The 10,474-nt window shown below is 48.1% G+C and overlaps 2 protein-coding genes across 4 annotated transcripts; one reads left to right on the forward strand and one right to left on the reverse strand.

The window, feature by feature from the left end:
- Positions 1 to 702: 702 nt before the first annotated feature.
- LOC107391416 (uncharacterized) lies at positions 703 to 5,752 on the reverse strand. The gene is made up of 8 exons (XM_054746399.2): positions 5,539 to 5,752; positions 4,310 to 5,420; positions 2,807 to 2,941; positions 2,564 to 2,738; positions 2,316 to 2,414; positions 2,130 to 2,221; positions 1,736 to 1,876; positions 703 to 1,086 (listed from the first exon to the last, which is right to left on the reverse strand). Exons 1-8 carry the CDS (start codon positions 5,664 to 5,666, stop codon positions 832 to 834), a joined length of 2,136 nt encoding a protein of 711 aa, XP_054602374.2. The 5' UTR covers positions 5,667 to 5,752; the 3' UTR covers positions 703 to 831.
- A 778-nt stretch (positions 5,753 to 6,530) lies between these two features.
- Positions 6,531 to 9,693, forward strand: phc2a (polyhomeotic homolog 2a (Drosophila)). Of its 3 annotated transcripts, none has more exons than XM_015968663.3 (7): positions 6,531 to 6,595; positions 7,523 to 7,688; positions 7,898 to 7,982; positions 8,208 to 8,319; positions 8,437 to 8,563; positions 8,667 to 8,916; positions 9,329 to 9,693. In XM_015968663.3, the coding sequence occupies exons 2-7, from the start codon at positions 7,548 to 7,550 to the stop codon at positions 9,481 to 9,483; spliced, it is 870 nt and encodes a 289-aa protein (XP_015824149.1). In that variant the 5' UTR covers positions 6,531 to 6,595; positions 7,523 to 7,547; the 3' UTR covers positions 9,484 to 9,693. The 3 variants fall into 3 exon arrangements, with proteins under 3 accessions (XP_015824149.1, XP_015824147.1, XP_015824148.1); XM_015968661.3 differs by lacking the exon at positions 6,531 to 6,595 and adding an exon at positions 6,663 to 6,833; XM_015968662.3 differs by lacking the exon at positions 6,531 to 6,595 and adding an exon at positions 7,279 to 7,405.
- The last annotated feature ends 781 nt before the right edge of the window (positions 9,694 to 10,474 follow it).

Raw genomic sequence — 10,474 nt, forward strand, 5'->3', positions numbered from 1 at the left:
AACCAAGGGATAAATAACTCTGACTTCTGAGTTGGCCAGTTTCAATAACCTGTCAGTCTTTCGTGTATCTCTAATCCCAAAGTTTCCAAGGATCTCAGTAGGTCTGATATGTTGTTGAAACGTGAGAAAACAGCTAAAAATGATCCTCTGGATGACCCAACCAGTCACAAGGGACAAACTGGGGATCAAGACCTTTGTTCAGAACTAACTTAAAGAGCAAGTCACCCCCTACCACAGTATTACTCCACTCCCGCTTCCTGTGTCAAAAATGCAACAAATGCTGTTGCCTAGCAGACTGAAAGGGCGGAGCCGCTAACAAATACACACACACAGGCTCACAACGACATTGTGACATCACATGGTACCAGCTAATGTTCTAGGGTACCTCTTAGCCAATAGCGATGGCAAATTTAAATTCAAATGCAGTTCAGAGTTTTTCCTGACAACGGCACAACACTGACAGTTTTAGGCAGAAAATTAAAATTTTAACTAAAATGCACTAAAGTGCAAAACTATTGATGACACGTGTCTGCAGCACGATTAGACACACATTTATATAGTTTATCAGGAAAACCAAGTTCATTTGGGGGTGACTTGCTCTTTAAGATCCCGTTTTTGGGGTCAAACACATAAAAATGTAACTTTCCAAATAACCACAGCTTAGATTTTAAAACCAAAAAGCTTCAGCTACATACAACAGAATGCAGACTAACCATTAGATTATTTAAATACATTTCAAAATTAAAAAAACACAGCAACACTGAGAAGGTGAAAATTGTCTCTAAATCAAACCTAAATCTGTGTCTTTGCTTGGCTCATAGGATAGTTTGGTCACATTTGCTGGTTTGAACCAGGCAGTAGGTCCGGTTTAAGACCTCCACGCTGACTGGGTAGAGGACTCTCGTCTCCTCCCTGCAGACCCCCAACCATGGAGCCCAGGGTGCCGTAGCTGCCGCCGTACGGCTCCATCTGAGCCGCCACGCTCAGACCCAGTTTATCCACCCGAGGCATCTGTGGAGTTTGGCTCAGCGCTGCAGAAACCGGGGTGGTGGCGTTGTCACTGAGGCTCAGGACTGTACCAGAAGACTGCGAAGACAAGAAGGCATGACAGAAGTCCAGTCATTCACATACTTTTAAAAAGACAAGGAGACCGTTACAGAATATTTTACAGAAATGTGTGGCGAGTGGAGCCTCTTCCAGCAAATGTTCAGGTTTCACACATTACTGTTCACTGTGTGGGGTGTGCTGACATCTAGTGGCTAAAGTTGGAAATTACAACCAAAAGAAAAGAAACTACAATAACAGCATCATAATAAAAGCATGCAGGTTGCTGGCGTGGTTCGTGTGACGCGTTTGAAAGTCTTAATATCAGTAGAACAGATTTAAATGTTTAATGTTGGTTTTTGTCCTTTAGAGAGAGGCGATAGATGTGTGCAAAAGACATGATAAATACATTAACACTGAGAGGAGAAAGTCTCGTGTTTATGCTTTCAACACTTCTAATGTAGCTTTGAAACTAACGTGATGAAACCACCTCACGTGTGGACCAGGCCAGCATCGACCCCTCAGCAGGGAGGAGGGGGAGGGAACTGTGGGTTTGTTTGCATTAATGGAGACCGGACCAGCATTTAAAAGCTGGAACTGGGACAACTCTTCTGATGCGGAGCGAAGCATCGTCAAAAATCACGGTCAACGGTCGGAAACAACAAAAACGCACGAACGCAGCTTCACTCACGTTTGCTACGGAGACCTGGCTGTTGGCCGCCATCTTTTTCTTTCTGGCCATGTTTGGATTCCAGTTGCAGACCAGACTGTCGTTCTGCACGCCGTAGTCTTTGTGGCCGATCAGCCAGTATGTGTTCATCTTGCCTTTACCCTGACAGGACAGCCGGGGACAGAAGTGGACAGGGGACAACATAGCTTGGACATTCTTACTTTATAACAATCTGATATTGAGACGCCTGAGAATTCAGTCGGCAGGTTAAAGGTCACAGCAAGAGGCTGGACGAGGGTGCTTGGGCAGCGTTTCAGGAGAAAACTCTTCCTCTTTTGTCTTCCATCTCCATTTTTAAAAAGTTTCAGGAAAAATAAAAAAGCTTTGGGGATTTTTTAAATGTATTTTTTTTTACCTTGACCTCGGTCTCTCCGCGTAGCTGCAGCTCGTAGGCGTTGTCTTTGATCAAAGCCAGGTACGTTTCTGAGCTGGCGTGTATTTTTTGAGCTGAAACAACAAAACAAACATGAAAGCAATGGTACTAAAACGTGTTTGACCCACATCATCATCATCATCGTTGTCCTTGTTGGTGAGGACGTACGCAGGCTGGTGGACTCCATCCTGGAGGCTGTGTTGACCGTGTCTCCAAACAAACAGTATCTGGGCATCTTGTGTCCCACAATCCCAGCCACACACGGACCTGAGGAGCAAAAGTTGGACCTCACTTAGGACCAGAAGGGTAAACAGTCAGTAAACAGGACAACAGGACTGGAGAAGACGCTGGAGATCATGTCTCCTTTAGACGATTCCTAAAACTAAATTCCTGATTTGCTCCGCCTCCCCGCTCACCCGTGTGAATGCCGGCTCGGAGCTGCAGCCTCTCCTTTGGCATGTGAGGGATGACCACCTGTTTGACTGCCGCCAGCAGATCCAGCGCCATCTTGGCAATTTCGTCGGCGTGTCGGTCACCATTCCTCTCAGGAAGACCGCTCACCACCATGTAGGCGTCACCGATGGTCTCCACCTGGCCGGAGTCAGACCGGGTTACAGGCACAGCCAGCACCTGGGGGCACCTGGGAGCGTTTGTGTTACCTTGTAGACATCGTAGGACTCGATGCGAGTGTCGAAGCACATGTACAGGTTGTTGAGCATCTCCACCACTTGTAGGGGGGTGCAGGACGCGGAGATCGAAGTGAAGCCAACGATGTCTGAGAAAAAAATAGTCACCTGCAAACGAGATGGAGGAGAGTATCTGATCCAGGTGTGAAAACACAGAACAGGTGAGGAAAAGATAGAGAAGGAGATCAGATTTATTATGTTTGGAACCAGTTTAGAACAAGATCCTGCATCCTCCAGGGTGGAGGGCCCATAAGGTGAGGAGCTCCATGACTGGAGCAGAGCTGCTGCTCCTCCTGATGGAGGGGAGCCAGCTGAGGTGCTTCTGCCAACTGACTAGGCCTCCTGGAGGTTTTCAGAGGTCTGGGGCCAGATGCAATACTTGTTGGAGAGATTATGTATCCCCTGGCCTCGGATCTCCTTTGGATCGTCCAGGTCGAGCTGGAGTGTGTCTCTGAGGAGAATAAGGTCTGGGTTTCCCTCCCGGATCCGATCCGATCCCTCCTCCTAGGTTTTAATTCAGGAAAATGCAGACGAGTCTGCCTGTCCGGGCCAGGTGATGTTTTATTCTGTTTAGCTGTCACGAAGATTCAAAATCACAGACATGATCCAGGACATTCTCGGGTACCTCTTTCTGCTACGGTGTCTTCACCGGACCAACCGGGAGCTCCTGGCGCTGCCGGGGGTTGAATAAAGCTGTAAGATCCGACCCAACGTGTGCGCTTGCTGCCTTTGTTGCTATTGTTGGCGTAATTACCTGTAATTACCCTGTTCCATATTCACGAGGAGATAAAACGAGTGCAGGGCTGGAACTGCTTCTGGTTTACTGAAGAGGGCCGGAGCAGCTGGACCAGACGTGTGACCGGCTAGCAGAACCCAGAAACGCCCGGAAGTTTAAACCGGGGGAAATGGTTTCTGTCAGCGCCTGACGCCACCGGGAAAAGATGTGTGATCATGTTTTTGCCAGACTTTTACACGCCTGTGCTCTCTAGTGAAACAAATCACTGGCAGATCTACAGCCGCTCGGCTTCGGGAGTCAGCCTGGCCGCCACAGCTGAGCTACAGCAATCAGAAGGGTTAGGCGATGGGAATTCCTTAAGGAATGGTGGGATTTTAGTTTATTTCCTGAGTTCTTCTTCTGCCCCTGTGGGTGTGTCCCTTCAGGTGTCTCTACAGCCAATCATCTGTCTCCATGTAGTCCTAACTCCTGCATCCTACATCATGTCCTCTTTCACCTTGTTGGTGTTCTTCTCAGCCTCCTGCCTGGTGGCTCCAACCTCAGCGTCCTTCTACCCATGCCATCGTTGTCTCTCATCTGGACATGTCCAAACCGCCTCCGTCTTTCCTCCCTGACATCATCTCCAGAACATCTAACATGAGCTGTCCCTCTGATGGACTCAGGGTCAGGTTTCCTCTCAGCTGGGTTTAGTCTCGAACCTCAGAGCTCCTTCCTGATGGACCTAGTTTCTTCCATCTTACCTTCTCGTAGCTCTCTGCTTCCACATGCTTGTGCTTCCTGAGCTGCTTGGCCACTGACTTTGGTAACATCTGGTGCAGCAGATCTTCAGCCAGCTGCCTTTGGCGCTTCAGGTCCTCTGTCTTCTCCTTCAAGCTCTGGGCATAGTTTTGGATCCACTCCGTCATCTGCTTGAAGGAGAACATCCCGACGGGGTAGATGAGGCAGGCCACGGCCAGCAGGCAGATCCTCACACTGAGGCTCGATGACAAGGACCGAGACGCCAGCCAGAGAGCCGAGGACGCACGGCTGAACAGGCAGCGCTGAGTGTTTGTCAGAACCCGAAGTCCTGGGCCAGATCCAGACAGCAGCCCACTTCCTGTTCTAGACATCTGCCACCGACTCATGTCAAAGACACGAGGATCCTGAGCCTCCAGGCTGGAGTTCATCTGGACCTCTACGTTCTCCAACCAGCAGTCGTCGAGTCGCTCTGCCATGAGCCTGGAGAAGCTCAGGTAACTCAGGGTGTGAGTCCACCTGAGCTGGAAACCAGAAGGAGGCACCATGAGGTGGGAGAACATCAACTGGTGGTTGAGTTCTATGAAGGTCAGCAGAACTCTTGCAGACAGAACATCTCTCCAGTTCGAGTTCTGTTTGGCTTTCACCAGAGAGTCTTCTACTGAACCCCAGATGGTGAGAAGTCTCTGGATGGCCTCGGTCAGAGCCAGACCTCTGCTGTTAGCATCTAATGACGCGTTCAGAAGCTCTCTGATGGTCCCCGTCGTCTCCTGACAAGATCCAGACGTGCTGCATGGAAGCCCACGGCCGTCACAATGATTCTCCACGTCTCCACAGGGATGATCCAGAGCTGCAAAACTGGTCTCCAGAGTCTCATTGTTCATGTCTTTAGCTAATAAATGTCTGATCTGCTGAAGTTTACTGACAAGGTGCAGGATGGTTATGGTCCTGCAGGACGTCAGCTCATCATAAGCCGCCTCTGTTGCATGCAGAAGGTCAAAGTTGGAGCTGAGGTCCACAGACACGGAGCCGAATAGAGCAAGCAAGGAGAGGGTGCAGGCAGTCAGAATCCGCCGGACCGTCCTGCTGCAGCCGGAAAGAGGAACTATGGAGCACCTGGAAAAGGAGAACATCTGCTCACAACCCAGCGTTGGGACAAAAACACAGAGTGTATAAACCTCATTAGGGGTACCCCCCCCCCCCCACACACACACACACACGCACACGCGCACACCTGCACAGCTCGCTGTCCGCATCCTTCTGCGCTCCCGGTGCGACTCTCCTCTTCCTCCGCAAGAACCTCCGTTTGAGGGAAGCCGAGGACAAAGTCCCTGGGGATCGCTGCTTTTTCAGCGCTGACATCAGAACCGACCTGCAGCAGAACCGCCTCAGACTGTTTGTCGGCAGTGAGTGACGGTCCCACTTCTGTCTGCCAGCACCGACTGCCTTTCAACATCCGGTTGGTTTATTAAACTCATAATATAATCAGGATGTTTTTATGGGAATAAAATAGTTGTTCGGTTTATGCTTCAGGCCAAAATGGTTGAAATCACTATTTCTTTTTGCTGCTGAAATTTTTAGAAGTTTTTTTATTATTCTGTATAATAAAACATTTGTTTTACTTTTCAACGCGTACCCCTGTTACTACCAGGTTACTACACAAAAAAAAAAATGATTTGAAACTCATTGAGATTTATTTTGAAAGTATGTCTGAACCGGAAGCGCTCTTAGTTTTAAATGGTAACGTCCTAAAGATTAAACCCAGGAGAACACATGGCTTAATATGCTTACACCATTCATTTAAAAATCTCTAAGAAGTTAAAAAGCAACGTGCTCTCGTGACACCTGGAGTTTTATTTGATGTGAAGGCTATTTGAGAGGACATCTCTTGAACAGTAAATAAATAAATACGTAGCACATTTAAGGTTAAAGTCCTGTAATTAATATCAGGTTTAAACTCAAAATCGTCATCACTTCATTCGATTCATTCACTCATCCATTTATTGGAGCCGCCGTGAAGGTTGCCAGAGTGTTATTTCCCCCTGCAGCTGTTTGTGCGCCTCTGTAAAGCTAGCTCACGTTTAATATCATAACTTTGTTTTATTTTCAAAATAAATGCAACAAGCTGGTAAACGCGTGGCTGAATTGAGCGCTGTTGGATAAGTCTTGCTTTTATTTTGAAGCCACCACATCGGAAGTGGTTGTGGACAGTTTTGCTAGCTGGCTAGCAGAAACGTGTTGTTTGTATTGGATCAGTCTCGCGCTGCTCGTACGGAGGACGGTGAAACATGGTGAAGATATGAACGCGTTACTAACTTTGCGCGTGTAGCAGCGGCGTGGCTCGTTTTGGTGGTTAAACGTTTATCTGACCGGCCCCTCGCCGAGCCCGGGCCCCGGCGCACGGAGCGCTGAAGCAAATGAAAGCGTTGTTTGGTTTCGAGCCGCCGAACAAAGAGCTTTTCTTCCCTCAACCATTGTTTCCGAGCGGGACGCCTCAAACTGGTTCCGACGTGGTTTCGGACGGTTAAAGTAAGCCGACTGCTCAAGTCGAAGAGCAAAAGTTCTTTCCAGAAACTAAAACCAGCTCTGGAGGTTTTTATTCACGTTAGCGATACTAGAAATAGTCATAAACATGTTATTTTATTAAGAGCTATAAAAAATAACCTAACGACTAAATACCGATTAGTACTAATAGCTGGACTTTAGACACTGTGTGTTTCATAGATAGATTCGTTATTTAAACGTTTATTTGAATATATTAACCGTTCTGAGCAGGCTGCGTGTTTGTGGAGCGCCAGGCTTTATTCTGAAACTGGTCAGTTTAGTTAAATTTTGTCCTTTGCTCCAATAAATCACCACATACAGCCCAGATTTAAAGTAATTATGATATATTATGTGTTTCTCTTTATATCGGCTTAATTTGTAACGCCAGATTAGGTGTCATCAGCATAAACAAAAACAAGTTTGTTTTTAAAGTGCAGCTAAATGTCAACATGAAAGGTCAGATTTGAAAGGCTAAAAGTGACTTAAACAGTATAAAAGCAGCCAAAGTTCAAAGAATCAGTCTGGATCCATCCGTGCCAAACCCAGAAGGGCCGCAGGTCAGACAGAGTTGGAGTTAACGCTTCCAACCTGCCACCTTCCTGTTGTTTACATCCTCTGCGAATGTGAAAAGCCTTCAGACCCACATGTTGTTGTTGTTGTTGTTGTGTTGACAGGTGAGGGGCGGCCTGTGCTCCAGTCATGACCCCTGGGAATGGGAACACTCACAGCAGCCAAGACAACAGAGAGAGCAAAGCAGCCCAGCAGGCGATAGACACGTCCCACATCCTCACCCACCTGATCGAAGGCTTTGTGATCCAGGAAGGTGCCGAGCCATTTCCTGTGAGAGTCTTTTATGAATCTGAGAAACGCTGATTTTACTGTTCTTTTGTAATTGTAGTTGAAGGTCAGAAATGGCCTGTGGGTGACACTTTAAACCAAGGGCGCCCCCAAGGGGTGGCCATGGCCACCCCTGGTAAATTGCTGCAACAACCAGAAACATTGAGTTTCTTTACGTCTTCGTCCATCATCATCTCTTTTCCGTTGTGCAGGTGGAGCGTCCGTCCTTCTCCATAGAGAGTCTCAGGAGACGCACGGCAGACGTAAAGATGGACGGTCGTTCATCAAAGTGTAAAGGTTTGACGGCTTGTTGTTTTGTTTGTAAGAGTTTTGTCCTGACGAGGAGCTGATTCTGTTGGTTTTTCCTCCATGACACTTCCAGAAGGCTTCAGCGTGTTTTTAACTGGCATGTTTCCCGTTTCAGTCACACTTTACTGGTGTTTGTTTATTCCAGGATTCGTTTTAAATGTTTTTGCTGTCAGAAGACTTGGTTTAGGTCGTCTTTGTTATTGTGCCCCTCAGACGTACCGGCCCAGCAGGAGCCCATGCTGACCTGTGAACTCTGTGGGAAGGTGGACTTTGCCTACATCTTCAAAAGGTCCAAGAGGTTCTGCTCTACAGTCTGCGCTAAACGGTGAGGCAGCTTTCGTCCCCGGAAGTTCTGGTTCTGATCAGACTCCCTTATAGGTCTGATCTGTAAAAACTTGGGACGAGTGTGTCTCACGGCTCAGGTGTGTAAATCTTCCTGTAGCTACAATGTGGGATGCACAAAGAGAATGGGTCTCTTCCCAAACCGTAAAACCACCCTGGAGAACCTGAAGAGGCAAAGAGTCCTGAACGGAACCCACAAAGACTCCAGCGTGGACCTGAAAAAGAGGGTGAAGAGTCTGGGGCTTTTAATTTGAAATTCAAACTAAGTATTTTTTTAAATAAACCTGATAAAAGCAAAGATGATAAAAATAACACCGTTCTGCTTTTCAGACCCCGCCCTCCTTGCAGAAACCCGTGGCTGCTGCGGCGCCATCTGCTGGCCACTCTGTGCACCCCGCTCAGGGGGAGTCCAGTCAGTGTTCGGACCTGTCGGGCTATAGGAGAACCCCGTCTCCGCTGTTGCCCTCCCAGGTCCAGAGGCAGACCCCTGATCTGCCCCTGCTACCCCACAGCTTCCTGCCCAGCGGCCCGGGGCTGTGGAACATCGAAGATGTCTACGAGTTCATCTCCACCCTGCCAGGTGGGTCCCGGCGCCCTGTGCAGGTCGCCGTGGTGACAGGATGGGGATAAAAACAACAGCTTCCTAAATTTTCCCAGCTGTGAACTCCCAACAGAACTTGTTCCGTTTGTCCCGATCCAAATTGGTAAAGCTGAATTGTTCCCACATAAACTCCAGAACACAGCAGAGTTACAGCTGGGTTTTCAAAGTAAAACCTCGTCTTCTTCTGCCTGGTTTTCAAAATAAAATCACCCTCTGAAGTGTTTATAGGTTAGGAAATCTGTCATGTTTACATTTTTACTATGAAATCACGATTTACTCACCTAAAGGTGGATTTTTTTTACCGACGGCTTTAACAACACCAACGCTCTCATCCATCATGGCGACCGCCGCCGTTGTCTGATGGCTGTCGTCGATCTGATTTTGGCTGCAGGTTGTTTGGAGATCGCAGAGGAATTCCGCTCCCAGGAAATCGATGGACAGGCGCTCCTGCTGCTGAAGGAGGACCATCTCATGGGAACCATGAACATCAAACTGGGCCCAGCTCTGAAAATCTTTGCTCAGATCAGCCTGCTGAAGGACTGGTAGTTCATCTCACTCGGACTTCCTCTGATGGCAGCGCCGCGGCGTTCCGGCGCCACTCACTCAGGATCTTTGGATTTTCATCCAGACTGGCTGACTTCAAGGACCGAGACTCTTCAGCTCACCTTACAGTTTCAGGAAAATTCGAGTCCGTGTTTGGATACGCGTGGACGTACGTATGTAGGCACGTAGTTTCTTAGGTAGGATTCCTTCCTGCTCCGGGTCAGATCCGGGTTTCTTTATAAGGTCAGAGGTCATTGTGCATACAGAATCATGCTGAGGACAAACCAATGTCCCACGATGCACATCTAGACCAGACCGCAAACAGGACGTGATGGTCCTGAAGAACGTCTCCTGCTTTAGCTTCTGATAGAAAACAGACGGTGAAACTCTAGGATAGAAAAGCCTGACAGGTCTACGTCACCCTGTCACTAACATTCATGGACTCACCCTTCTGGACTCACGACGGGGAAGGCTGTTGTTGGTTTAGCGTCCAGGAAACGGCTGAGAACGTCTCACTTAGTAGAAGCTAACATTAGCATTAGCAACTCCACCACACAGCAGAACTCCTCCAGGCTTGTTATTTGTGGAGATAAAACATCAACGTAGCAGAGCAAACAGTGGTAGAGTCGTGTTGCTGTTAGCCAATCAGAGGAGAGATGTCCAGATATCAGGAAGCAAGATTCCAGATTCAAGAGGGGCGGTAAATATGTTTTTCTCAAACATCCGTTAAAATCATTTGAGTGTAGTTAGTGTGTGTGTGTGTGGGGGGGGGGGGGGGGGGGGCTCTGACCTGAGACAGGCAGATCTGCTACGGGAGCCTGGCGGGATGCTGGAAACCAGGACAGGCAGCATCGTTTGGTTCTGATCCCGTTTAAAATCCACATTCACTCCAGATGCGGTTAGGATCAGATTCAGAGCATTCACACCGGCCGCGGTGCAAATCTGCACGAGTCTCATTCTTCATATTTAGCCGGAGTTTGGTTTTGTTTTTAAT

Source organism: Nothobranchius furzeri, chromosome 15, assembly GCF_043380555.1.
Source record: "Nothobranchius furzeri strain GRZ-AD chromosome 15, NfurGRZ-RIMD1, whole genome shotgun sequence".
In the NCBI taxonomy this organism is placed as follows: domain Eukaryota; kingdom Metazoa; phylum Chordata; class Actinopteri; order Cyprinodontiformes; family Nothobranchiidae; genus Nothobranchius; species Nothobranchius furzeri.

Excerpts from the sequence above, each read along its gene's own strand:
- LOC107391416 (XM_054746399.2), bottom strand. The coding sequence starts at position 5,666 with ATGTCAGCGCTGAAAAAGCAGCGATCCCCAGGGACTTTGTCCTCGGCT. Across the intron at positions 2,942-4,309 it reads AAGCAGAGAGCTACGAGAAG|GTGACTATTTTTTTCTCAGA; the intron begins GTAAGATGGAAG and ends TCTCGTTTGCAG. Across the intron at positions 2,415-2,563 it reads CCGAGCCGGCATTCACACGG|GTCCGTGTGTGGCTGGGATT; the intron begins GTGAGCGGGGAG and ends TTTGCTCCTCAG.
- phc2a (XM_015968663.3), top strand. The coding sequence starts at position 7,548 with ATGACCCCTGGGAATGGGAACACTCACAGCAGCCAAGACAACAGAGAG. Across the intron at positions 7,983-8,207 it reads TCGTTCATCAAAGTGTAAAG|ACGTACCGGCCCAGCAGGAG; the intron begins GTTTGACGGCTT and ends TGTGCCCCTCAG. Across the intron at positions 8,917-9,328 it reads GTTCATCTCCACCCTGCCAG|GTTGTTTGGAGATCGCAGAG; the intron begins GTGGGTCCCGGC and ends TTTTGGCTGCAG.